General features: G+C 37.2%; 14 protein-coding genes across 14 annotated transcripts; 10 read left to right on the forward strand and 4 right to left on the reverse strand.

Moving 5' to 3' along the window:
* On the forward strand, positions 1–1,143 carry B0P05DRAFT_552756 (uncharacterized protein). The gene is made up of 2 exons (XM_051579505.1): positions 1–523; positions 576–1,143. The coding sequence occupies exons 1-2, from the start codon at positions 337–339 to the stop codon at positions 1,112–1,114; spliced, it is 726 nt and encodes a 241-aa protein (XP_051432162.1). The 5' UTR covers positions 1–336; the 3' UTR covers positions 1,115–1,143.
* Positions 1,144–1,153: 10 nt separating this feature from the next.
* Positions 1,154–1,612, reverse strand: B0P05DRAFT_552759 (30S ribosomal protein S16). The gene is made up of 2 exons (XM_051579506.1): positions 1,353–1,612; positions 1,154–1,304 (listed from the first exon to the last, which is right to left on the reverse strand). The coding sequence occupies exons 1-2, from the start codon at positions 1,587–1,589 to the stop codon at positions 1,230–1,232; spliced, it is 312 nt and encodes a 103-aa protein (XP_051432163.1). The 5' UTR covers positions 1,590–1,612; the 3' UTR covers positions 1,154–1,229.
* Positions 1,613–2,061: 449 nt separating this feature from the next.
* Positions 2,062–4,325, forward strand: B0P05DRAFT_204338 (serine/threonine-protein phosphatase 2B catalytic subunit A1). The gene is made up of 9 exons (XM_051573215.1): positions 2,062–2,387; positions 2,431–2,637; positions 2,680–2,804; positions 2,859–2,970; positions 3,025–3,170; positions 3,211–3,428; positions 3,474–3,694; positions 3,741–4,019; positions 4,069–4,325. The coding sequence occupies exons 1-9, from the start codon at positions 2,261–2,263 to the stop codon at positions 4,239–4,241; spliced, it is 1,608 nt and encodes a 535-aa protein (XP_051432164.1). The 5' UTR covers positions 2,062–2,260; the 3' UTR covers positions 4,242–4,325.
* Positions 4,326–5,689: 1,364 nt separating this feature from the next.
* On the forward strand, positions 5,690–6,845 carry B0P05DRAFT_475498 (uncharacterized protein; the record flags this gene model as incomplete). Its single annotated transcript, XM_051574844.1, has 3 exons — positions 5,690–5,755; positions 5,842–5,899; positions 5,953–6,845. The coding sequence occupies 3 exons, from the start codon at positions 5,690–5,692 to the stop codon at positions 6,843–6,845; spliced, it is 1,017 nt and encodes a 338-aa protein (XP_051432165.1).
* Positions 6,846–7,956: 1,111 nt separating this feature from the next.
* B0P05DRAFT_589674 (uncharacterized protein) lies at positions 7,957–8,610 on the forward strand (the record flags this gene model as incomplete). The annotated part of the gene is made up of 1 exon (XM_051582751.1): positions 7,957–8,610. One exon carries the CDS (start codon positions 7,957–7,959, stop codon positions 8,608–8,610), a length of 654 nt encoding a protein of 217 aa, XP_051432166.1.
* Positions 8,611–8,658: 48 nt separating this feature from the next.
* B0P05DRAFT_552767 (mitochondrial import receptor subunit Tom22-domain-containing protein) lies at positions 8,659–9,298 on the reverse strand. The gene is made up of 2 exons (XM_051579507.1): positions 8,895–9,298; positions 8,659–8,845 (listed from the first exon to the last, which is right to left on the reverse strand). The coding sequence occupies exons 1-2, from the start codon at positions 9,246–9,248 to the stop codon at positions 8,762–8,764; spliced, it is 438 nt and encodes a 145-aa protein (XP_051432167.1). The 5' UTR covers positions 9,249–9,298; the 3' UTR covers positions 8,659–8,761.
* Positions 9,299–9,650: 352 nt separating this feature from the next.
* B0P05DRAFT_475712 (glucosamine-6-phosphate isomerase) lies at positions 9,651–10,911 on the forward strand (the record flags this gene model as incomplete). The annotated part of the gene is made up of 6 exons (XM_051574858.1): positions 9,651–9,699; positions 9,758–9,944; positions 9,999–10,334; positions 10,386–10,439; positions 10,481–10,604; positions 10,663–10,911. The coding sequence occupies 6 exons, from the start codon at positions 9,651–9,653 to the stop codon at positions 10,909–10,911; spliced, it is 999 nt and encodes a 332-aa protein (XP_051432168.1).
* Positions 10,912–10,962: 51 nt separating this feature from the next.
* B0P05DRAFT_475446 (polymerase/histidinol phosphatase-like protein) lies at positions 10,963–11,927 on the reverse strand (the record flags this gene model as incomplete). The annotated part of the gene is made up of 2 exons (XM_051574839.1): positions 10,963–11,709; positions 11,763–11,927. 2 exons carry the CDS (start codon positions 11,925–11,927, stop codon positions 10,963–10,965), a joined length of 912 nt encoding a protein of 303 aa, XP_051432169.1.
* A 344-nt stretch (positions 11,928–12,271) lies between these two features.
* B0P05DRAFT_580764 (3-deoxy-7-phosphoheptulonate synthase) lies at positions 12,272–13,810 on the forward strand (the record flags this gene model as incomplete). Its single annotated transcript, XM_051582041.1, has 10 exons — positions 12,272–12,302; positions 12,358–12,573; positions 12,619–12,748; positions 12,792–12,843; positions 12,894–12,935; positions 12,981–13,017; positions 13,066–13,149; positions 13,197–13,492; positions 13,538–13,613; positions 13,662–13,810. 10 exons carry the CDS (start codon positions 12,272–12,274, stop codon positions 13,808–13,810), a joined length of 1,113 nt encoding a protein of 370 aa, XP_051432170.1.
* A 167-nt stretch (positions 13,811–13,977) lies between these two features.
* B0P05DRAFT_475685 (WD40-repeat-containing domain protein) lies at positions 13,978–15,233 on the forward strand (the record flags this gene model as incomplete). Its single annotated transcript, XM_051574855.1, has 7 exons — positions 13,978–14,096; positions 14,142–14,261; positions 14,315–14,436; positions 14,486–14,529; positions 14,575–14,800; positions 14,856–15,042; positions 15,083–15,233. 7 exons carry the CDS (start codon positions 13,978–13,980, stop codon positions 15,231–15,233), a joined length of 969 nt encoding a protein of 322 aa, XP_051432171.1.
* A 232-nt stretch (positions 15,234–15,465) lies between these two features.
* B0P05DRAFT_552790 (ammonium transporter AmtB-like domain-containing protein) lies at positions 15,466–17,110 on the forward strand. The gene is made up of 3 exons (XM_051579508.1): positions 15,466–15,842; positions 15,892–16,028; positions 16,080–17,110. The coding sequence occupies exons 1-3, from the start codon at positions 15,470–15,472 to the stop codon at positions 16,974–16,976; spliced, it is 1,407 nt and encodes a 468-aa protein (XP_051432172.1). The 5' UTR covers positions 15,466–15,469; the 3' UTR covers positions 16,977–17,110.
* Positions 17,111–19,868: 2,758 nt separating this feature from the next.
* Positions 19,869–21,304, forward strand: B0P05DRAFT_552794 (ATPase GET3). Its single transcript, XM_051579509.1, has 6 exons — positions 19,869–20,135; positions 20,178–20,341; positions 20,389–20,431; positions 20,475–20,824; positions 20,870–21,008; positions 21,053–21,304. The coding sequence occupies exons 1-6, from the start codon at positions 20,027–20,029 to the stop codon at positions 21,235–21,237; spliced, it is 990 nt and encodes a 329-aa protein (XP_051432173.1). The 5' UTR covers positions 19,869–20,026; the 3' UTR covers positions 21,238–21,304.
* Positions 21,281–22,607, forward strand: B0P05DRAFT_552799 (uncharacterized protein). The gene is made up of 2 exons (XM_051579510.1): positions 21,281–21,438; positions 21,490–22,607. Exons 1-2 carry the CDS (start codon positions 21,328–21,330, stop codon positions 22,597–22,599), a joined length of 1,221 nt encoding a protein of 406 aa, XP_051432174.1. The 5' UTR covers positions 21,281–21,327; the 3' UTR covers positions 22,600–22,607.
* A 1,004-nt stretch (positions 22,608–23,611) lies between these two features.
* B0P05DRAFT_552807 (uncharacterized protein) lies at positions 23,612–24,229 on the reverse strand. Its single transcript, XM_051579511.1, has 3 exons — positions 24,149–24,229; positions 24,073–24,106; positions 23,612–24,019 (listed from the first exon to the last, which is right to left on the reverse strand). Exons 2-3 carry the CDS (start codon positions 24,082–24,084, stop codon positions 23,822–23,824), a joined length of 210 nt encoding a protein of 69 aa, XP_051432175.1. The 5' UTR covers positions 24,085–24,106; positions 24,149–24,229; the 3' UTR covers positions 23,612–23,821.
* Positions 24,230–24,412: the final 183 nt, after the last annotated feature.

Raw genomic sequence — 24,412 nt, forward strand, 5'->3', positions numbered from 1 at the left:
CTCTTTATTTCCCTATATAAACAAGTTTCTCTACTCATTTGTCCTTTTACATGTTGATATTGCTAAATAAATGCTTGAACATAAAAGTGAAGACTACTGCAAAGATAACTGCAACAAAAAAGATATGGGAAACAAGGCAATGTTTCAATTCGGTTAATGGTTTATTCATCGATCAACGAACTTTGTTCACACATTGAGTAGTACAAATCACAAGACTTCAAGACACAGATCAAGTTCCTATAAACAGCTTCCATTGTTTTCTGTCTCTTCTCTTCTTTTTTTTTTGGTTTTGAATTGAATTCTCTTCTATGAACAAAACGCTTCTCTCATCCAAAAATGAGTATTGGCGATTGGCTTTACATCAAACATGTTGCAAGCGAAAAAATAGTGTCCTGTTCTATTGTAAATCAAGATACACAAGTCTTTGTTGTAAAGCCTCAATTCTCGGATAACGAGTTATGGCGCTGGGATGGTCAATATTTATTAAATAAAAGCACTGGTCTTGTCTTGGATATCCGTAAAGGTAAAGCCATCACTTATCACAATACTCTCAATTCATACATGTCTCTGTATAGGTCGACTTCGATTTATTGAAGATACCGAGATTTGCTTATGTTCTAAAGAAGATTTAGTCAATCAATTATGGTTTGTCAATACAGACTATAAGCCTGCTCGTCATCTTTTTGGTAGAGAAATCCGAGCAAAGACTCCTCTTGGGAACACTATTCATTCTGTCAGCAATAGTGATTGGGTTCTTGAAGTCTGTGCTAAACAAGAAAAAGTCATTTTGTTCCCTTTACATAGCGACCCTTCAAAACGCCAACAACAGAGATGGGAATTTATTCCTGAAGAAGACATGCATTCGAATGAAGACGAAGAGCCTGGTTTGCTTTTCGAAATTGAATCTGTCAATTCAAGTATTGTTACACCTGTTGATTATTATAGTCCTGCGCCTTCTATCTCTACTCAATGTGATTCTTCTAAATTTGCTTATGGATTAACTCCAGCTAGAAAACGAGGATCCTCTCAATCTTCTGTCTCTTCAGGTCGTAAACAAAGTGTAGAAGATATGTTTAATTGTCAACATTTCCTTTATCATCCTAAACAATTTTGAATAATAAAACTAATGCCTTATTTACTGAATACATTTTTTTTCTCAATCCTGTCTAGAGATATTTTGTGCTTTTATTTTACAATCAAGAATTTTTGTGCTGGTATGATACATGTAATTAGTTGGAAGCTTCCTTGACTTTCTTTGCTGCTTGTTCCATCCATGGCTTGGGTGCTTGAGGCATAAGTTGAGCCTATAGAACATACATTAGTTATTCATACAAAACCAGTTTGATATTTACATTCACAAGAATCTTCTCGACAGTCTCTGTAGGTTGAGCACCCACAGTTAACCAATATTTAGCACGATCAAAGTTCAAGTTGATCAACTTGTTGCCTGCTTCATCAGGAATAGGGTTGTAGGCGCCAATTTTTTCGATAGGCTTACTGTTGCGTCCAGTACGAGCATTGGCAACAACAATGTGATAAAAGGGTAGATTGCGACGACCGTGGCGAGCGAGACGAATACGAACGACCATGTTGTGTATAAGAAGCTGGAAAAGAATTAGGTCCCCTTGCCCACTTTTTTTTTTTCTTTCGAGAGCATCAAACAAGTCACAATCATGTTTTTCAAGTACCGCTACTGGCCATTTTCGTGATTCAGTAAATGCATATCATAGTTATGAGTGTTTAAAAGCTTAGAACAGGAAACTTTTTTGTAGAATTGACTAAAAAAGATTCGTATAGACATTTTATTTTGAAACTAGAGCTCTTGAAAAGCGATTTTTGCTTGGTTCAATCTAATCTTCGATATCTTTTTGCGAGACTCATACTGGCAATGCCTGTCAAAGATTATATTGGTTTGATTTCGAGTGATAAGTGACCTCAAGCTGAAACAAGCAAAGATCTACAGTTTGAATTCAAATCCACTCAAAGAAACTGAGACAGAAAAGCAGAATGATTGGATTTGCCACATCAAAGCTATCAATCCAATTGACTTTTTTAGTACGCATAAAGCTTATCCATTTTTTCTCTCTTTCTTTTTGCTGTAAAATGAATGCATACACACACAAACCTGCTGATCTGAGTTTTAAGGCATTTCATTCATCATGTACAGTGTGTCCGACTCAAGATTACACAAAGGCTATTTTTTTTCTCGACTTCACGTTTTCTTTTCTTTCTTTCTTTTATTTCATACCTATAGACCGTCATGGATGAAAGTATCAGCCCTGCTTTGATGCGACTTCGCAACAAGCCCGAAACACCCCGTATCGATTTCTCAGTGTTCACACAAGAAGATGGCACTGTTGTTAGTACAAAAGATCGTGTTATTAAAGGTAGGAAAATTTAGGTTAAACACAGTATTGACACTCAAACAAGATGTCCCTGCACCTGCTGTAACATTACCGGCGGACGAAGAATTTTGGAGCAAAGAGAGACCTGGATTGCCCGACATAAAATTCTTGAAGGATCATTTTTACAGAGAAGGAAGGTTGACTGAAGAACAAGCATTATATATTCTCGAGAAAGGTACCGAGATCTTAAAGACGGAACCTAATCTTTTAGAAGTGGGCGCACCTATCACAGGTAAATGAAAGAAAAAAAGAATCATATTGATTGTCTATGTAGTCTGTGGCGATATTCATGGTCAATATTATGATTTAATGAAATTGTTTGAAGTGGGAGGCGATCCTGCTAATACGACTTATCTTTTTCTCGGTGATTATGTTGATCGAGGCTATTTCTCAATTGAGGTAAGTCTCCCTCTTTCTTTTTTTTTTATAAAATTCATACTAAGCAATGTCTAGTGTGTTTTGTATCTTTGGTCACTCAAGATGTGGTATCCCAACAGCTTCTTTTTACTTCGAGGTAATCATGAGTGCAGGCACTTGACGGATTATTTTACTTTCAAGATTGAGTGTAAGTTTGTAATAAAGAATGACTTTAAATAAAACTATACTAATCTATTTATAGGTCGTCACAAATACACCGAAAGTGTCTATGAAGCATGTATGAATTCCTTCTGTTCCTTGCCATTGGCTGCCATTATGAATAGACAGTTCTTATGTATTCATGGCGGTCTTTCTCCTGAATTACAGACATTGGACGATTTAAAAAAGGTAAAGAAACCAAGATAGATAATATGCTGATATGCTTCAGATTGATCGATTCCGTGAACCACCTACGCACGGCCTTATGTGTGATATTCTTTGGGCAGATCCACTAGAGGAATTCGGACAAGAAAAGAACAACGAGACGTTTATTCATAATCATGTCCGAGGTTGTTCCTATTTTTTTAGTTATCATGCTGCTTGTCAATTCTTGGAAAGAAATAATTTATTGTCCATCATTCGTGCTCATGAAGCACAGGACGCCGGGTAAGAAGGGAAAAAATAAGCATGGTTGTATTGACATGGCAATAGATACCGTATGTATAGAAAGAGTAAAACAACCTCGTTTCCTTCAGTCATGACTATTTTCTCCGCACCTAATTACCTTGATGTGTACAACAACAAAGCAGCTGTGCTGAAATACGAAAATAATGTGATGAATATTCGTCAATTCAACTGTACTCCTCATCCTTATTGGTTACCCAATTTTATGGATGTGTTCTCTTGGAGTTTACCTTTTGTTGGTGAAAAAAGTAAGGCAGAAAAAAAAGCTTAATTTGTTGTCTCACCTTATTTTAGTTACCGATATGCTTATTGCTGTACTTAATGTATGCAGTAAAGAAGAACTTGCGGACGACGACAAGAAACTTTTGGAAGACAAGACAAACAACGTACCCGATGATGCAGAACAACGCAGGATTGTCATTCGAAATAAAATCATGGCTGTTGGCAAGATCTCGCGCGTATTCTCTGTTTTACGTGAGAACTCTGAGCGTGTGATGGAATTGAAGTCATTATCACCTACTGGTAAGCTGCCTTTGGGTACATTGGCTTTAGGTGTGGAAGGACTTAAATCAGGTAAAGCATGATTGGAATACAATGATATGTACATACTCATTCCTTGTAGCTATTACTACATTCGAGGAAGCTAAGCGATCCGATTTGGAAAATGAACGTTTACCACCTACTCGTGAAGTCAAGGAACAATTACTAAGAGAAGAGACCGATAATAAAATCCGTACTGTAGTAGAAGAAGAAGATCAAGCCATGGAAGAAGTTGTTGATGCCATGTTTGATTAATAAAAAAAAAAGTCCCGAGAAACTTGTCCTTATTGTTTGTTACGTATGACAAGTATGAAGAAAAAGGAAAGCTATAAACATTTATTGAAAGGAAATGAAAACAAAGTCACTTTATATTATGCCCATTGTCATTTTAGGGCCTCTTTTCCTTTTCATTATTTACATTGATGAACGGAACTTTTCAGTACAAGCAAAAGGAACCTATGTCTTATTATCGACGTCCAACAGACGATTACCCATTGATGAACTACAGTCAGAGCAGTAGCACTTCAAGTTCTCAGCATACTTGGTCACCATCGCCAATGCAACAACGAGTACATCGAAAACCAGTGGCAAGCAATCCAGTCTATCAAGAGGTACCAACATCTATTTTGAAGTCTCATGCCAGTAAGAGCTATACTACTGCTGCTGATACAGTTCATCCCAACAGAATTAGGTCATACAGTCAAGTAGCACCTATTTCAAATAGAAATCATGCAAGAACTCGACGTCATTCTCAAGGCACTTGTTTAGTGAATGATCCTATTACTACTTCTAGAGTTATGTTAAAACAAACCTTGTTGGATGATAATCAATCTCTCACAAGTTATAGTCCTCATACTATCACTACTACTACTACTGCCACTACTACTACTACTAGCAGTAGTAATAGCAGTATCGTTTCTACGCCAAGCTCAAAACGTCATACTAATTTTTGGTATCCGCGCACAGACGATCAAACGGAGCCACTTGAACCATTGAAAAGAGGACTGAGCAAAAAGATTCGCCGCTTACTTCAACCTCAGCGCACTCAAATTGAGCAAGGCGGTTCGAAAGAACAATATCAAAAAGACTATCAAGAAAGCCTTGAACGATGCCAGTCGCCTGATAAAGACAATAGCTACAACCCTTTTGAAATCTTGAGGTAGGCCATTTCTTTTTCTACAGTACATTAAAATGACTATAGTCAAACATGGGATGCGTCCGGCCAACTCGAGTTGAATCAAGCCGAGTTTACACAGATCGATAACTATTCTTTTACTGTACAACAAAGAGGACCATTGCTGACGCCTGTCATTCTTTCACAAAAATTTCTGACAAGACCTTATAAGAAAGAAATAGCTAAAATGAGAGCCTTGTTTATCTGGCTTGTACAAAACATTCGGCCCGAATACCATGCAAGAAGAAACGACATGCTGATACAAAAACAACGAGAGATAGTAACACAACCACCAGCATCCTCTTTTAACTTAAGAAAGCGATTAAAAGAAATGACGCAACTGGACGTCGATCATCCGCTACTGTTGCAAGAAACAAGGTTGGACGCCATGAGTATTTTAGAAGAAGAAGCAACTTCCCTTGTTGTGAACACAAGAATGTTACCTGAATGCATGAATGAGTCAGCTGAAGAAGTACTAGAGAAAAGGAGTTGCAAATCGGCTTTTGGTATGGCGCACCTGTTGGTCAAAATGGCTCTTGCTGCTGGATTTGAGGATGCTCAAGTGGTTTATGGTTATTTAAAAGGTTATTATCAGGTAAAAAAAGAGAGAGGAAAGGAGGGGGTAAGGGAGTATGGTTAGATGGCAAGAAATATTGACTGCCATGTTGTTTAGTTCCTCAGGATACTACGGCCTCAGCATCTAAAAGCAAGTTGCCCATTAATCATGCTTGGTGTTCGGGTAAAAAAAAAAATAGCTATTCAAAGAAAGCACATCATTTAAAATGACAATAGTTAATATCGAAGGTGAATACCGCATGATTGACTGTTGGCTTGCATCGCCTTTCTATCCTCATAATGAAAACAAGTTGGAATCTCACTGGTTTCTGACAAGACCAATCGATATGATCATGACACATTTGCCTAAAAAGCCACTGAACCAGTTCCTAGATCCACCTGTTTCTCCTGCTGCATTTTTTGCATTACCCTATGTCCGAAACCCATTCTTTTGGCATCGTATTCAAATACTCAAGTATCATATGGAGCCAGAAGGCGAAGGCATTTTTTATGTAAGTCTCAAAATGGACTCCACAAACACAAGTTGTTATGCAGAAACAGAAGGTCAGGACGGAACCACCTTAAGAGGACTTGCACAATGTCTGACCGATGACCAAGACAACCAAATATGCAAAATTAAGGCTGTTTTGCCTCCTCAGCAGACATCAGGCTGGCTCAAGGTTTATGCGGGCCAAAAACCTATTCCTATCCATACAAACCATCATCATCAAGAAGTTGTCAACAAAACGCACTATCCTCTAGCCCTCTGTATACGCATTTCCTATCAACAGCCACGGCAAGAAGCATTTCATTTTGTTCAACTCTATGTAGATCAAAACGAGTTTTATATTCAAGAGCCTCAATGTCATCAATTGTATCCTCTACAGACATATCATTTCTGCATTAAAGCCAGTCGAATTGCGTACCGAGCAACACACCATAAACTAGCTTTAAAAAGTCCAAGTGGAAAACTAATGAAGCTGATGTACTCGCCACAAGATCAAACATATGATGGTATGGTCACCATATCTGAAGCCGGTAAATGGTCCCTTATTTGTTTACTGCATCAAACAGGAGGGTCCTATACTGTGGCCAGTTGGTTATGTAAGATCAATAAAGTTTTTCATTGATTAAACTAAACAAACAAACAAAAAAAGACATTTTATATTCAACAATACAGCAAAAAACCAGATTTAGTTTGATTGAAAATCATATTTTTGAGACCCATACAAAAATGTATACTTTTTAATGAAAATTGAGAGCGACACAAGTATCTTTTGACAGGCTAATTTGGAAACGGTTTATCAGAAAGACGGACATGAGAAACAGCCGAATTTCATGAGGACTTGGTTCAGAGAAACTAGCCGTTAAAGGTTCATATAGAATTTTTGTAAGGACTTCACAAGATCAAGCATATGATGTTATAGCTATTATCTCTCAGAACTGATATAGGATTTCTTAATTGCATCATACACAGGTTATGTAAGATAAGTAAAGTGTCTCACTGATAAGTTTATCAGGATAAAGGGAATAAGCATATCACATGGTGTCATATGCCTATAAGAAAAAGATAAGAGTAATGTTTTGTGTTGTTTGTATTGCTCATATTAGTATATACAAACAAAAGAAGAAGAGTTTTCCTTGTATATTCTTGTTACAACAAGTATCACAAACTATGCTTTCAGGAAAGGAAAGTCGGGCAGGGAAAAAGAGGGAGAGGGAAGGGGACATTTTTTTTCTATCTTTATCTAAATTTGTCTTATCTTTTATTACCTCTTCTTAGACTATATGTAAAATAAATCGATTTGCTTACTTTCTTCTTTTCTTTTCTTTGTTTTCTTTCTATCAAAAAAAAAAAAAAAGAAGCTGAATTTAATGCTTGTATCACATCAAGAGGGCACCAATAATTCGCCAAGCTGCAATAAAAAGGAATTTTCAGCACAAAATTATGCGAAATTATCAACTCCTTCAGCACCATACGGGATTGTTCCCAAAGAAAAGGTAAATATAGCATACTCCCCTCGGTATATTTTAAGCGTTTTGATAAATAATTTTTTTATTTCTTTTTTTTTCATACAGTATTCTATGTCAAACTTAGATGAGAAGCAAGTCCAAAAAGAGCCTTTTTCGTTATTCTTTACAACGAGTCATTTCTTTTCTCTTGTTCATGGTTATCTAAAATCATTCAAAAATCAGCACAATGACAGGAACCAGTCATTTGTTAAGAAACATAAAGGCCTGATGCCCCATACACCAACAAAAACCATTGATGCTTATATTACACCTCAAACAGTAACAAGTGCACCTATCAAGATTGCAGATAATGATGATTCTGAAGACTATATGTATCTTGGCAGCAGCAACGAGTCAAATCTGTCTTCTAGCTGGAGCTCACAAGGCTCTTCATTTGATCAACGCAGTCATCGCTCAAGCATAAGCTCAATGACATTATCCAATATCCTATGCGATTATTATGTCCAAACCCAAAAAAATCATCAAGATAATAACAGTGATGTTCCTCTAGAAACATACAAGATGTTTGAAGCCTCATATCCATCTTATTGTCGTTCTGGTAGCAATGCTGATGACGACGATGAAAGCTGGTTTATTGGTGATAATTTCCAAAAAACACGAGAATGGATTCAAGTAGTTGTAGATGAAGAATTGCAGCTGTCAACTGAAAAAACAGCAGAAGCAAGCTCAACAATAGAAATCAAGACAAGAAGCCTGCGTACCAACCCTGCTCATTTACGTATGATTATAGCTGAAGTGAATATGATGCGCTCCAACAAGATTGTTGGCCCATTAAAACCTCGAGGTTTCTTAGCTGCTAGAACTGATATATTTAAACCTTGTTTACCCAGTCCTTTAAAAAAAACATTTTCATCTTGTTAATCATATACCCCCCCACATACTCTCTTATCATATTAAAAAAAAAAGCGTTTTTTAATGTAAAAAAAATATACAAAAAATAGGTGATGAGTATATATAGTGTCACAACATGAACGTGTTTTGTATTATGTAGTGTTGTAAAGTGTCGAGTATTTTAGAAACCGGGGGCTCTAATCTGTTGTTGCTGTTGTTGTTGAGGTTGTTGAGGTTGACCATAAGGATTGCCAGTGCTCAACATCTAATGAATCATTAACATCTATTGGCCCCATTTCTTGTCATTTACTTACTTGTTGTGTACCCTGTTGTTGCATGGCTTCCTTTTCATAAGCAACCAAAGCTTGTTCTTTTTCAATTTCCAAAGCCAAAGGCAAGACTAATAAAAACATGGAAGTGGTGATAACCCAAGCACTCTTGCCAACAAAAGTAGCACCTGCCTTTCCCCAAGAACTCAAGGTAGAAACGCTATTAGAAATTCTGTTTCTGTGTTTGAGAGGAATGATATCCTTTAAAGCAGCAATTCTATCCAAAACAGACTCGTCTTCGTCGTCAAACTCGTCGTCAGAAAAGTCAGAGTAGTCGTCTTCACTGTAGACTTCAACTTGTTCATATTGCTCGGCAGAAACTTCTTCAAGCTTAACCATGTTTACTAGTAATAAGAATAATGAAAAAGAAAGAAAAGAGAAAAAAAAAAAAAGTACACTAAAAAGACGGTCTTTTTTGTGGCGGAGGGCCCATGTCTCTAATTTTTTTTCCTTTAGATTTTGACACTCAAATGGAGCATGAATTTTAACGCTAAAAAAGAGTAAGTCTTTTTTTTGTTAGTGCATTAAAGAGCATTATAGTCTATCATTTGAACGAATAAAAATGTCCTCCCTTTGAAATACAAGTTTATGTTCTCTCACTTACTTTCTTGTGTGACCATGTAGGTAAAAAGAAAGGTACATTGGTGATTCCGCGGGATAAAAAAAAATAATAATAATATAAAAATCACCCGTTTCACTACTACTTATTTTTCCTCTGGTCTATTGTTTTTTCTTCAAAGCATGAGACTTATCATTAGAAATGATTATGACGAAGTGTCAGAATGGGTTGGTAAGTAATATTAAATAAACCCAAAGAAAGAAAGGTATTGATTTTTTTTTGTGGATAGCACATTACATTAAAGAACGCATCAATCAATTTGAACCAACAAAAGACAGACCTTTTGTACTTGGTTTGCCTACTGGATCATCACCTATGAATGCTTACAGACGTCTAGCAGAGTTTGTCAAGGAAGGAAAACTATCATTTAAGCATGTTGTTACCTTCAATATGGACGAATATGTTGGCATACCACGGTAAAGTGATTTATAAATCATGACAAAAAAATTCTCACACACAGCTTCTTCTAGTGCTCATAAGCAATCTTATTATTCTTTCATGTGGACAAACCTATTTCAGCATATAGACATTCCTACTGAGAATATCAATTTCCTTGATGGAAATGCACCTGATTTGGAAGCTGAATGCAGACGTTATGAAGCTGAAATTGCAAAATATGGTGGCATTGAATTGTTTATGGGTGGCATTGGGCCTGATGGTCATATTGCTTTCAATGAGCCTGGCTCTTCCTTGACTTCTCGTACAAGAGTCAAGACGTTGGCTTATGAGACCATTATAGCTAATGCTCGATTCTTTGAAGGAGATATCACCAAAGTACCTAAATTAGCTTTGACAGTGGGTGTAGCGTAAGTATTAAATGTTATGCTGATCAATGAGAACTCAACTGGCTCTTGTAGTACAGTAATGGATGCTAGAGAAGTTTGTATTATTATTACTGGTGCTCATAGAAGGTAACAAAAAGAAAATGACTCATCGATCTCATGATGTGTAGTATTGCATTAGCTAAATGTATGGAAGAAGGTGTCAATCATATGTGGACAGTGTCTGCTATTCAAATGCATCCTAAAGGTTTGATTGTTTGCGATGAAGACGCTACTTTAGAACTTCATGTCAAGGTAAGAGTGAAAAAAAAAAGAGAAAGAGAGAAAGGAATAGTAACTCATATCCAACAAGACCGTCAAATACTTCAAATCGATTGAACATGTCCACCAGGCATTGATTGGGCATGAAAACTTGGGCTTACAAGGTGAACTGTTATCGACAAAAAGAGTGAGGTCAGATAAACTACAACGAGAAATGATGGTCAGAAAACTAATGGATCAAGAGCTCAATAAAGACGTAGATGATGATTTGGATTATGAAGAGCTTCACTATTCTCCAAAAAAGAAACGTCTTATTATCAGTAGCTCACCTTCACCTTAACATCAACTCACATTGTTCATTTCTTGCTTCATGTCATTGTAATTTATTTATTTACCAGTCTTTTATTTTGCTCCAAAATGCGTCGTCTAATACATCCTTGTGCTCCTTTACAACAACCTTTCCATTTTGGTTTGCCAAATAGTATAGTGTATCAATGCCTGTTTCTTTCAAATAAACTGGTAGCTTTTCATAATACAGACCAACATCGTTAGGTCCATGGCAATCATCAGAAAGTGTGAATTTACCACCCTTTTGTTGAATGGCTTGTATAATGTCTTTTTGTGGGTAAGCATCACGTAAACCCTTCTTCCAGGATCTTGAATTGATTTCAAACAATCCACCATATGCAATAACATAATCCAAATTGCGTGTCAAGCATTTCCAAACTTCAGGGTCTAATAGTGTTGCGTCTGCTACAGTTTGATTAGCAAAGAGTCGAATGAGATCAAAATGACCCACAATTTCTGGCTTGACAGACTGAAGCATGGCATATTGTTCATCAAAGTAGCGAATATACAGCTGTGTTAATTGACCGCCTATCTGTGTCAATGCTTGATTGAAAAAATCAAGCGAAAAATCAATAGGTATCGAATTAACATGGTGAAGAGAACCAATCACATACTCGATATGATGTGCTTGTCTTAGCTTCTCAACATGGTCTGCATAATTGGGCGTGATAAACTCGATCTCTGCTCCAATCAAGAGGTTTATCTTGTCCTTGTATACATCTCGAATACGTTTTGCTTCTACTTGAAAATCATGATAGGTTGTCTCCAATGATTTAGGTGTACATTGTGCCTGAAATGAATGGTATGTAAGTTAGTTTTGCATTTTATTTCTCTATTTCTTACATCGATTTCTTCAGGATAGAGTTCTGTATCGACATATCGAGGCATATGTTCGCTTAAACCATAAGTGTGAAATCCTTTGCGGATAGCTTCCTTGACAACGTCTTCTAAAAGACCATAACCATGTTTACAAAACTGACCCGAGTGACTATGAAAAGAATAAGGCATGGTACCAAAAAAAAAAAAAGAAGAGAAAAAAAAGATATCAGTCACTATTTGTATCATCGCTCATTTAATCGATCTTCACTATCAAATTTGATCTTTACAAGAGATAAAAAATATGTATGTCTACACAAGATAATAGGTTGATTAAAGGCTCTTATCTTTTGTATCAGGTAATGTCAAAGTCTAATTTCTTGACATTTAAACTAGAAAAAAATGACACCTAAAGACAACGGATGTCATTGGACGAGAACCTCCAATAAAGCAGTTAACAAATTGTGAGTCAGAGTTATTTTTTTCTTCTTATTTTCCTTGTTAAAACTTTAAATCACCCCCTTCTCTTTAAAACCATGTCTCATAACCGCACTGTCATTACTGAAGGTAAGCTTGAATGATCATGATCCTTTTAAATATTAAATTATTTTTACGGATCCAGCCTTAAATGAGCTTGATGATAAACGTATCAAGGGCATCAAGCCCCTTATTCCTCCTCAAATCTTGATGGAAGATATCCCTCTTACTTTGAAGGCCGCTCAAACTATTCTTGAAGGCAGAAGAGCTGCTGAAAATGTAATCAAAGGTTCCGATGATCGTCTTTTAGTTGTTGTTGGCCCTTGTTCCATTCATGATGTCAAGGCTGCTAAAGAATATGGTAAGAAAATGAAGTGGAGTTTTTTTTTTGCTTATGCTGCTTTAGCCAATCTCTTGATTGAATACAGCGAAAAAGCCAAGGAAGATCTCTTAATCATCATGCGTGTTTACTTTGAAAAGCCTAGAACTACTGTTGGTTGGAAAGGTTTGATTAATGATCCTTTGATGAACAACAGGTATATTGATACAGTGATATATGATATCTAATTATTGTTCAAGTTATGAAATCAACAAAGGTCTTCGTATTGCTCGTCAATTATTGTTGGATCTTGTAGGTTATATAGAAAAAGAAACGCAGTGATTCATTAGTATTTTATTTAGAACGAAATGGGTATTCCTACTGGCTGTGAATTCTTGGATACTGTAAGTACCTATACATGTAGCCCAGTTTTTCTTATATTTATTTAGATCTCTCCTCAATATACTGGTGACCTTGTTTCTTGGGGTAAGGCATTCATTCCATACAAAGATTACAACAACTCATCTCATATAGGTGCTATTGGTGCTAGAACCACTGAATCACAAATCCATCGTGAGTTGGCCTCTGGTTTATCTTGCCCTGTTGGCTTCAAAAATGGTAAGCTATACATCACTAAAACTGTATTCTAAGCCCTTGATGAACAGGTACCGATGGTTCTAATGGTGTTGCTTATGATGCCATCCGAGCTGCTAGCAATGGTCACCATTTCTTGTCTGTAACAAAGCAAGGTTTATCGGCTATTGTTCAAACAGAAGGTAATGATGCTTGCCACGTCATTCTCCGTGGTGGTAAAAGTGGCACAAACTATGACGCTGAATCTATCAAGAAGACAGCCGAAGAACTTCAAAAAGTCAAGTTAGCTCCAGTTGTCATGGTTGACTGTAGCCACGGTAACTCGAGTAAGGACCATAAGCGTCAACCTCTTGTTGCACAATCAATTGTAAGTTCAAAACAATAGGTGAGATTGTGTCTCATTTTTGAATAGTCTGAACAATTGGCTCAACCCAAGGTGACAGGTGATAACATTGTTGGTGTCATGATTGAGTCAAATTTAGTTGAAGGTAAAAGAAAGGAAAAGGATATGTAACATGATTAACTTTGTGGATCAGGTCGCCAAGATATTCCTAGCGAAGGTCCTCATCGCTTAAAGTACGGTCAATCAATCACTGATGCTTGTATTGATTGGGAAGATACTGTCAAGGTCTTAGACAACCTTCGTGAAGGTGTTCGTGCTCGTCGTGCTGCTAGAAATGCTTAAGAAAAGTGACTCAAAACTGTTTAGAAGATATACATAAATAAAACCAAAAAATGCTTGTTTTGTATCTAATTTTTAATGAGTATCTTCCATAAAATTCTTCGAATGAATTTTTTGCTCTTAACCCCTCCTCTTGGTTTCTCGTTTTTTCTTTTTCTTTACTCGAGCCTATGTCGAATAGTCCTAGCACACCAGACTTACCTCCTCCTCCCGAGTATGTCTTTCGGGAACATAAGGCTACGGTCAATCATGTCCACATCTTTGACAGAGATCAGCACTTTGCGTCATGGTAAAGAAAATACGCGATGACCAAAAGAAAGCTCACACTCTCTAGTGATGCTGAAGGTTGGGTTGTAGTTTGGAAAATGAAAACAAGACGACCTATATCAAAATGGAAAGCACATAAAGAAAGCTGCTTAAAGGTCACAACTATTGAAAACCACACACTGATAAGGTAATCAAAATACATGTACGAGACAGTCCATAAATAAAAAAGAAAAAGAATAGTCAGGGCAGAGATAACATGATTCATATTTGGAAATCATGTTTGAACGAACCTGAGCTTGTTTCTTCTGTTGTCTATAATGCTTTAGGTTTCTGTAAGTTTTCGTGTTACTCTCAAGACAATGGTAAGATAATCTTAAATGAAAAAAAAAATTAAAGCTATCCTGATTTTAGATTCAACCTTATTGTGTTTTCCTTCAAAAGACGACATTGCCATGGTAAGCGCCCATTTTATGCGAAAAAAGAAGACTAAATGGGGAAAGTTTGATATCTATGATTTGACTTATCAAAAATATGTGCTGCAAAATGTGGGAGGTAACACAGATATCGGCTCAGCTCGGCAAGGCGCCTGTATGGCACTACAATTGTTTCGAACATTAGATGCTTTATTTATAGTGGCGGGATACGAAAGTGGACAGGTAGCATTATGGCAAATAAAGCAAGATAAAAGCAGCCTGATTTGGTATAAACAAGAGCATCAAGAACCGAGTAATAAGAGAGAACACAGAAAGAGTGACAAGCAATTGACCAGCTTTTATTTTAGTTCTTGATCTGTCAATTGACAGCAACAGAGCGTTTCTTATATCTTCATCAGCAGACAACCAAATTTGTAAATATATGCTTGGAACAGGTGATGTTATCAAAAAGATAAAGATAAAAAAGTCTGGCGTTGTAGCACTCAAGATTCGTTCTGACAATAAGATTTTTGCTTCGGGTGGATATGATGGAAAGTAAGTACATTCTACTCTACAAGATGCTTATCTACTCTAGAATACGAGTCTTTTCTGTAAAATCAATGAAGCCTTTGGCTATCTTGTCTTACCATAAAAATACAACTTATGGACTTGATTTTGGCGCAGAAAACAATTGGCTGATGAGTGCAAGTCAAGACTATCGTATCAGTTTATGGAGCATATTTTAGTGTCATATGAACAGAAAGGAATGATAACGATAATAAAACTTAAGATTAACTGCCGATCTCTGGTTGGTCATGATTAACGTATTACAGACTTTTCCGAGTATTGTATTTGAATTGAAACTCCCTGACTACTTATCTATTCGAAACAACTATCTTCTATCACTTTGATTTATCATATATATATAGAGATTTGGGTTCTCTTTTCCTTTTTCTTTTTCTTTTCTATTTCATAAATAAATATGGACTCAGCAACAACATATAACGCAGGCGATATTGCTTGGGTCTTAACCTCTACTGCACTTGTCTGGCTTATGATCCCGGGTGTTGGATATTTCTATTCTGGCATGGCACGCAGAAAGAATGCTCTGTCATTAATCATGTGCTGTGTATTATCGCTGGTTGTTGTGAGCGTCCAATGGTTTATATGGGGCTATAGTTTAACATTTAGTAAAACTGCAACCAATGGTTTTATTGGTAATCTCGATAATGCATTCTTGCGAGGTGTATTTGGTGATCCTTCTATTTCTTCATCTGCTGTTCCTGATCTTGTCTTTTGCGTCTTTCAATGTATGTTTGCTGCCTTGACACCAGCTCTTGCTATCGGTTCTGCAGGTATGAAAAAAAGGCTATTTGTGTCACCTTTCTTATCTTTTTATCTTAGCTGAGCGTGCTCGTCTTTTGCCTATGATTATTTTCATCTTTATTTGGTCTACACTTGTTTATAATGTTGTCGCTAGTTGGACTTGGAATGTGAGCGGTTGGAGTGCCAAGTTAGGTGCTATTGACTATGCAGGAGGAGTAAGTTTAGATAAATTCAATTTGATCCAATAGACTTATAGTTTTATTTAGACACCAGTTCATATCACTAGTGGTTTTGCTAGTTTAGCTTACGCTTTAATTTTGGGTCGTCGTGAAGGTCATGATCACAAAAAGGAAGAATTCAAGCCTCATAACATGTCTAATGTTGTTCTTGGCACTGCATTGCTTTGGTTTGGCTGGTTTGGATTCAATGGTGGTTCTGGTTTAGCTGGTAACATTCGTGCTGCCATGGCTTGTGTTGTTACCAACTTGGCCGCTTCTGTCGGTGCCATCACTTGGATGTTGATTGATTACCGTGTAGAACGCAAATTCTCTGCTCTTGGTTTCTGTTCTGGAGCTGTAGCAGGTCTTGTAGCCATCACACCTGCTTCAGGCTTTGTAGGTCCTGCACCTGCTGTCGCCATTGGTTTCCTTGGTGCCTGTGCTTGTAACTTGGCTTGTCACTTGAAGCATTTGCTTCGTTATGATGATGTTGCTGATGTCTTTGCTGTCCATGGTGTAGGGGGTTACATTGGTTCTTTATTGACTGGTATCTTTGCTGAATCTTATGTAGCTGCTTTGGATGGTACTGAGATCGCCGGTGGTTGGATGAACCATCATTGGGTCCAATTAGGTTATCAACTGGCTGAGGCTACTGCTGGTGCCTCTTACTCTTTTGCGGTAACATTCCTTATTTTGTTTATTATGAACAAGATTCCTGGTCTTTCTCTCCGTGTGGATCGTGAATCTGAACTTCAAGGTTTGGATGCTGCAGAAATTGGAGAAATGGCCTATTATCATGTTGATAAGATTGTTGGTGTTAACCAGAATACAGGTGAAGAAACAGTCATGAAACAAGACGTAGAAGGCTATAACATGGAACCTCAAGCACAAGGATCTATGGGCTCTGAAAAACCATTCAACAACTCAAGCATGAACAATGTTTAAATTCTCTTTTGTATCATTTTATTTCCTATTATTACTTTTACTCTTATTATTACCATTTCAACTTTAATCTAATTTATCATGTACCATATATAAACGAGACAATTCAATGTCGTATAACACTGAAAATATATCTATTTTTCTTTTATCAAATGTGGCATCTATGAACCAACTTTTTGATGAAGAGACCAAAGCAAATAAGGATGTGAACATAGTAGTCAAAGTACAAACATCTGCCAAAAAACAATCCAAAAGGCAAACAGCAACAAAAAAAAGACATGTCTTGAATTAGGTAGTTAAACGTACATTGGTTATTTGGGGGTTTCTCGAGACGGCATGTGAATGATTTCATCAAGCTGTTGTACCTTTCCTTCTGGATTTATCTTTACTATAAAAAAATCAGCAATTAAACTGGAATTATGAATATAAGTTACTTCATCACATACTTAGTGAATGTTCTAAAGGCATTCTTTCATACCTCATGTATTATGAAGTTGAAGTGAATCCCCCCAGCATTTTGACATTTTCATAAGCAAACATTCTTATTTTCTGAATTAAGAGAGCAAGTATATTCTTAGCAAATCATTTTTATGAAGATAAGTAATTTAGTATGCATTACTTGCTCAAGTAACAGAGGCATGGCAAAAAAAAAAAAAAAAAAAAAAAAAAAAAAAGCTCCAACAGCGAAAAAAGATAAGTAGTCCTTCAAGTCTTCTTTTCCTTGGTATATAAAGGTAGTATGAAGCCTGTTCATGCACGCATAAGTGCTCTAAACACCTACAAACTATGTTTATTAACAAGCATGATACCTTTAGGGTTGCTTTGGACCAAAAGAAGCGATTTGTAAAATTTGACCAAAATGACCAAAATGACCAAAATGACCAAAATGACCTTTTGATCAAAGGGTACTACTCATGAAAAAAGCTCTACTTTGCAGTTTGTGATCTTCTTTTGTTGCTACAAGACGAAAAACCAAGCTATCGACAAGCTTAAATACTCAAAATGTGCGTCAGAGGCTCTAGTTTTTGGTGGATGTGTTTGCGTAACAGTTGTACTATAAAAATGGTATGCTAGAAGCGAAAACCCTTATAGACATTTTCGCCTATTTGCTTAATATTTTAGCAGCAAGGTTACTGTGTTATTTATATCAATAGGCTCAGGAAGCAAATATCTACAACTCTTGTCACTACACCAACGCCCAATAATTGCATCTTTATACAGTTCTCAACAAAAGCCCGATTTCTGATGCGGCGCAAGAAGAACTGGAGTTGTCTTTCATTTTCAATCTCCGTAAACCGTTATCTGGTATGTTCTATGTCCATTTATATTCGCATTTACGTTAGAAATGCCTATATTTCTGCTTTTCTACATTATTTGTCACTCAAAGTAACATGAAATACTTTATAAAGGCCAATTTTTGACAATTTCTATATGACATTTAGAGCAAAAATGCTCAAAAATGCCCAAACCACAGCTTAAACATACCAATCTTTGATGGACCATTATTCGGCAACGGCGTTATCAGAACAGCCTCTTTCTTTGTTTAAAGCATGTTCTTTCAATCCCTGAAATCGAATGGTACCATTGGTTTGGTTGTTTTGTGAAATTTATATTTTTTGAAGATGAAAAATAAAAACTCGATCGAGATTTTTTTTTAGAATGACCCAATGTAGGCCTGATCTAACCATGGCTCGGGCAGCAGCTTCTAAGCCTACTGCCTGACAGTCGTCTCTTTACGGTTCTATCTGTCTGCCAATAGAGAATATGGTCCGCTTACTGGCGTTTCGCCTTGGACAATCAACCCTTCAACCCTGAGTGGGTCATTTCCGACATTATTAGTCAGATTTTGATCTCACTACACCAACATTATTTGCTTGTAAACGTTTTTTGAGTCTCTCAAAGACTAATTTTGTGCACTCTTTTTTTTTTTCAGCTTATCCATGTTACGCCCCTCTGTGATGTGTAACTGAAACATACATTTTGAAAAAAAAAAAAAAAACTAATCCAACCGAAATCAGATAAGACCATGTCTAGATACTTCTTGCAAAAAGAAAACGAGTTTACTAAGATGAAAACATCGACTTGATTTGAGCATTGGATTCAAATTTGCATTCAAAGTACATTATACACTGTAATCGGTACAAAAGAGGTCCTTTTCAGTATATATTAGATAGTGAAAGGGTAGCTATTTATACATCATTCGATGCGAAAAATGCGCAAGAGTAAGTTCTGTTATAATATACGACATTTCTGAACCTGAAAAGAGCAACTTTTAGACATGATCAACAATGAATGTCATGGAAAAGAAGGATTCGATATTTTCAACCCTGCCTTTCTTTGTAGCTTGTGTAGTGAGCGTACCTTTTTGTCTATGCCGACACTTACAACCACAATCACGTTTTGATCGAATGAATACAAAAAAAAAAAAGTAAGAAATAAAAAGGCTAGTAGCCAGACGTAATACTGTGGTGTATTAAAGACAATATCACCATAGTTTAGCAAGTGAATGATGCTCTGTTCAACTCATACTGAAAATGAAAGACAGCAGCCCTGAGTGGATAAAGCCGTTGATACAAGTGGATTCCACGCATAGCTTTTATTACACAAAGACAGCAGCAAAAAAAGAGGGACATGCATAGCACAGGCATATTGTGAATTCTATCAAGGTAATCAAGCCTCTTCAGTTACTCCTTTTTATCTAAACAAGGGTCGATCAGACTCTCGAACAGAAACAAGAAAACTCAAAAAAAAAAAGTAATACACTATGAAGATTTACCAAGCCTCAATGAATATTCACGGTTGTCAATGGTAAACAGCCTAAACATGACAAGCAAATATACACTTAATAGCTCTTTGATGTGGTTCTATTTCACTATTGAGCTAAAAACAAAATGTACAGTATCAAAACGTCTTTTAGAGGGAAAAATAAATAAATACAATCACCGCTCAAATTGATCCAATCAGTATCGACTATTGAAGCAACCTGAATTCAACATGTACGTGTTTCATTCTTTTTTTTTTCTCTTACAATAAATACAATAACGCAAGCAACCATGTCAGACATGTCAGATGATGATTTCCAACCTCTTGAACCTACTCTTCAAAACATTTTAGACCAAAATTCCCTTCATTGGATTTTTGTTGGTGGCAAAGGTGGTGTTGGTAAGTAAATACAAGATAAAATATTCTTATTGACATGACTAGGTAAAACAACTACTTCTTGTTCTTTGGCTGTTCAACTTTCCAAGGTCCGTGAATCTGTCTTGCTCATCTCAACTGATCCCGCTCATAACCTTTCTGACGCGTTTGGACAAAAGTTTTCCAAGGAAGCCACACTTGTCAATGGCTTCAATAACCTTTACGCTATGGTAAGTACCTTCTATTGAGTGTGCATCATTCATCTCTCTTTGTCTAGGAAATTGATCCTACTTCAAGTATTCAAGAAATGATTGAACAATGTAAGTCAACGTTTATCATCATAGAAGATTAACTTGTTTCTAGCTGATCAAAACAATCCTATGGGTGGTATGATGCAGGATTTAGCTTATGCTATTCCTGGTGTGGATGAAGCTATGGGTTTTGCTGAAGTCATGAAGCAAGTCAAGACCATGTCTTATTCTGTTGTTGTGTTTGATACTGCCCCTACAGGCCATACACTTCGTTTCCTCTCTTTCCCTACCGTGCTTGAAAAGGCATTGGCCAAGATCAGTGGATTGAGTAGTCGCTTTGGCCCTATGGTGCAACAAGTATCAGGCATGATGGGTATGAATGCCAATCAAGAAGACATGTTCTCCAAATTGGAGGAAATGCGTTCTGTAATTACTGAAGTCAATAACCAATTCAAGGATCCTGTAAGTGCAAGCACACTTGTGCAATCATATGACTAACTCTGTTAGAATACCACTACTTTTGTCTGTGTCTGTATCTCTGAATTCTTGTCCTTGTATGAAACTGAACGTATGATTCAAGAATTGACTTCTTATCATATTGATACACATAATATTGTTGTCAATCAATTACTATTCCCTAAAGAAGGTAAGAATATACAAATACAATCTTTTGTTTATTAAATGGGTTAGGATCTAACTGTGAGCACTGTACTGTTCGACACAAGATGCAACAAAAATACTTGGATCAAATCTATGATCTCTATGAAGATTTCCATATTGTGCGCATGCCCTTATTAACAAAAGAAGTGCGTGGTGTAGAAGAAATCAAGGAGTTCTCCAAGATGTTAACCGAGCCTTTTCAGGAAAAGAAATAAACGTTAGCCAATCATATCTTTTAGAATTTTTTATCATAAGCCCCCTTTCTTTTTTTTTTTTCTTTTTAGCTTCTCTCTTTCTCTTATATCATGGTTGCTGAAACAAAGTTTTATGACATCTTGGGTGTTGGTCCTGATGCTTCAGAATCAGAACTCAAGAAGGCTTATAGAAAACTTGCTTTAAAATACCATCCTGATAAGGTTTGAGCTCCCCCCCTTTTTTTTTCCAAATAGCTCATCATCTTTCATTAGAATCCTGATGCTGGAGACAAGTTCAAAGAGATCTCTCATGCCTATGAAATCCTTTCTGATGCCGAAAAGAGAGAAGTCTATGATCAATATGGTGAAGAAGGCCTCAGTGGTCAAGGTGGCCCTGGTGGTATGAATGCTGAAGATTTGTTTTCTCAACTCTTTGGTGGTGGTGGTGGATTTTTTGGTGGAGGAGGTCGTCGTGGACCCCAAGGTCCTCGTCGTGGAAAAGACATGATGCATCAACTCAAAGTCAGCCTTGAAGATCTTTACCTTGGAAAGACCAGTAAACTTGCCCTTCAAAAGAACGTCCTTTGTGCCAAATGTGAAGGCAAAGGAGGTAAGGAAGGTGCTGTTCAAACCTGTCGTGGTTGTCATGGTCAAGGTGTTCGTATGATGATGCGTCAAATGGGTCCCTTGGTTCAGCAGTTCCAACAAACCTGTCAAGATTGTCGTGGTACAGGTGAAATCATCAATGAAAAAGACCGTTGTAAGGAATGTTTAGGCAAAAAGATCTTGAGTGACCGTAAAATCCTTGAGGTCCGTATTGAACGTGGTATGCGTGGTGGTCAAAAGATCACTTTTGCTGGTGAAGGTGATCAAGCACCCGGTATTATTCCGGGCGATATCATCATTGTCTTGGATGAAAAGCCTCATGCTAAATTCACACGTCAAGGCGATGATCTTATTTATGAAGCCAAGATTGATCTCTTGACTGCTTTGGCTGGTGGTCAGTTTGCTATACCCCATCTTGACGACCGTGTTCTCTTGGTCAATGTCATTCCAGGTGAAGCTATTCAGCCTGATATGATCAAGGTTGTGCCTTATGAAGGTATGCCTATCCAACGTATTGACAGTCGTGGCCATCTGTTTATCAAATTCACGGTTGAATTCCCTCAATCAAACTGGACAGATCAAGACACATTAAAGAAATTGGAGAGCATCTTGCCTCCTCGTCAGCCATTGCCTCCCTTGGGCGACAAGCATTTGGATGAAGTTGTCTTGGTGGATGCTGAAGGTTATCAAGGACGAGCTGGTGCCGCTGCTTATGATGAAGATGAAGATGAAGATCATCACCACCATGGACCAGGTGTCCAATGTGCTCAACAATAAAAAAGACTGTATTTTTTATGCTTGTTTATTACACTTGATATTAGGATTATGAATATTAGAAAGGGTGAGTTGGTAATAATAATAATTGTCTATTCGTCCTCTTCTTCAAGGATTTCATCTTCTTCAAGATAATCTTCATCTTCCATAAGTTCATCATCAGCAGTAGCTTCTTGGTATTGTTGGTATTCAGAGACCAAATCGTTCATGTTGGATTCGGCTTCAGTGAATTCCATTTCATCCATACCTTCACCAGTGTACCAATGCAAGAAAGCCTTTCTTCTGAACATGGCAGTGAATTGATCGTTCACACGCTTGAATAATTCTTGAATGGCAGTAGAGTTACCGATAAAAGTACCAGACATCTTGAGACCCACAGGGGGAATGTCACAGAGAGAAGTCTTGACACCGTTAGGAATCCATTCAACAAAGTAAGAAGAGTTCTTTTGTTGAACAGCCAACATTTGGTTCTCGACTTCTTTGGTAGACAAGCGACCACGGAAGATGGTGGCCACAGTCAAGTAACGACCGTGACGAGGATCAGAAGCAGCCATCATGTTACGGGCATCGAACATTTGAGCCGTCAATTCAGGCACACTCAAGTTACGGTATTGTTGAGAGCTAAAGGCAGTCAAGGGAGCAAAACCAACCATGAAGAAGTGAAGACGAGGGAAGGGAACCATGTTGACAAACAACTTACGCAAATCACTGTTGAGTTGACCAGGGAAACGCAAACTGGTAGAGACACCGGACATGACAGTTGAGACCAGTTCGTTCAATTGACCGTAGCCAGGGTTGCTCAACTTGAGTGTACGGAAACAGATATCGTAAAGGGCTTCGTTATCGATACAGAAAGTAGCATCACAGTTTTCAACCAATTGGTGAACAGACAAGACAGCGTTGTAGGGTTCAACCACAGTATCAGAGACCTTGGGAGAGGGCACAACAGAGTAAGTACACAACATACGGTCAGGGTATTCTTCACGGATCTTGGAGAGCAAAAGAGAACCAAGACCGGAACCGGTACCACCACCAAGAGAGTGACAGAGTTGGAAACCTTGAAGACAGTCTGTGTGTTCAGCTTCCTTACGAACCACATCCAAGACTTGTTCAACCAACTCAGCACCTTCAGTGTAGTAACCTCTAGCCCAAGAATTACCAGCACCATTTTGACCAAAGATGAAATTGTCAGGACGGAAAAGCTTACCATAAGGACTAGAGCGAACTACATCCATGGTACCAGGTTCCAAATCGACCAAGACGGAACGAGGAACATATTGGCCCTGAGATCCTTCGTTGTAAAAGACATTGATACGCTCAAGTTGCAAATCATTGTCACCAGCATAAGTGCCGTTAGAATCAAGACCATGTTCTTGACTGATGGTTTCCCAAAACTTTTGACCGACTTGGTTACCACATTGACCTAAACCAAAAAAAGAGTCAATCAAGGTATTTTTTTTTTTTCTATTCACTTACCAACTTGAACATGAATAATTTCTCTCATTTTAAACTAAACATGGTAAATAAATCATCCATATGATCTTAACCTTACTTTTTATATGTTTATAAAGGAAAGTCTATAATAACAGTAATAAAGAAGAAAACAACCAAAAGGAAAAAGAAAGATATTTAAAATCACAAACACGAGCAACGATTCCTTTTTTTTTTAATTTATTTTTAACCAATCGTTCCTTTTTTGACAACAAAATAAAAATTTCGTGTTACAACAGATGATTTATGAGGATGGATTCTTCTTGAGTTGTATTAAAGAGTTCATACAAGCATAGAGTAATTCTGGTATACCCTTTAAGCCTAA

This window comes from Gilbertella persicaria (genome assembly GCF_025201335.1).
Source record: "Gilbertella persicaria strain CBS 190.32 chromosome Unknown B0P05scaffold_37, whole genome shotgun sequence".
Taxonomy (NCBI): domain Eukaryota; kingdom Fungi; phylum Mucoromycota; class Mucoromycetes; order Mucorales; family Choanephoraceae; genus Gilbertella; species Gilbertella persicaria.

Excerpts from the sequence above, each read along its gene's own strand:
- B0P05DRAFT_552756 (XM_051579505.1), top strand. The coding sequence starts at position 337 with ATGAGTATTGGCGATTGGCTTTACATCAAACATGTTGCAAGCGAAAAA. Across the intron at positions 524-575 it reads TGTCTTGGATATCCGTAAAG|GTCGACTTCGATTTATTGAA; the intron begins GTAAAGCCATCA and ends GTCTCTGTATAG.
- B0P05DRAFT_552759 (XM_051579506.1), bottom strand. The coding sequence starts at position 1,589 with ATGGTCGTTCGTATTCGTCTCGCTCGCCACGGTCGTCGCAATCTACCC. Across the intron at positions 1,305-1,352 it reads TCGAGAAGATTCTTGTGAAT|GCTCAACTTATGCCTCAAGC; the intron begins GTAAATATCAAA and ends TATGTTCTATAG.
- B0P05DRAFT_204338 (XM_051573215.1), top strand. The coding sequence starts at position 2,261 with ATGGATGAAAGTATCAGCCCTGCTTTGATGCGACTTCGCAACAAGCCC. Across the intron at positions 2,805-2,858 it reads GAGGCTATTTCTCAATTGAG|TGTGTTTTGTATCTTTGGTC; the intron begins GTAAGTCTCCCT and ends AGCAATGTCTAG. Across the intron at positions 3,695-3,740 it reads ACCTTTTGTTGGTGAAAAAA|TTACCGATATGCTTATTGCT; the intron begins GTAAGGCAGAAA and ends ACCTTATTTTAG.
- B0P05DRAFT_552767 (XM_051579507.1), bottom strand. The coding sequence starts at position 9,248 with ATGGTTAAGCTTGAAGAAGTTTCTGCCGAGCAATATGAACAAGTTGAA. Across the intron at positions 8,846-8,894 it reads AACAACAGGGTACACAACAA|ATGTTGAGCACTGGCAATCC; the intron begins GTAAGTAAATGA and ends ATGATTCATTAG.
- B0P05DRAFT_552790 (XM_051579508.1), top strand. The coding sequence starts at position 15,470 with ATGGACTCAGCAACAACATATAACGCAGGCGATATTGCTTGGGTCTTA. Across the intron at positions 15,843-15,891 it reads TCTTGCTATCGGTTCTGCAG|CTGAGCGTGCTCGTCTTTTG; the intron begins GTATGAAAAAAA and ends TTTTTATCTTAG. Across the intron at positions 16,029-16,079 it reads CTATTGACTATGCAGGAGGA|ACACCAGTTCATATCACTAG; the intron begins GTAAGTTTAGAT and ends AGTTTTATTTAG.
- B0P05DRAFT_552794 (XM_051579509.1), top strand. The coding sequence starts at position 20,027 with ATGTCAGACATGTCAGATGATGATTTCCAACCTCTTGAACCTACTCTT. Across the intron at positions 20,136-20,177 it reads TGGTGGCAAAGGTGGTGTTG|GTAAAACAACTACTTCTTGT; the intron begins GTAAGTAAATAC and ends TGACATGACTAG. Across the intron at positions 21,009-21,052 it reads ATTACTATTCCCTAAAGAAG|GATCTAACTGTGAGCACTGT; the intron begins GTAAGAATATAC and ends TAAATGGGTTAG.
- B0P05DRAFT_552799 (XM_051579510.1), top strand. The coding sequence starts at position 21,328 with ATGGTTGCTGAAACAAAGTTTTATGACATCTTGGGTGTTGGTCCTGAT. Across the intron at positions 21,439-21,489 it reads TAAAATACCATCCTGATAAG|AATCCTGATGCTGGAGACAA; the intron begins GTTTGAGCTCCC and ends ATCTTTCATTAG.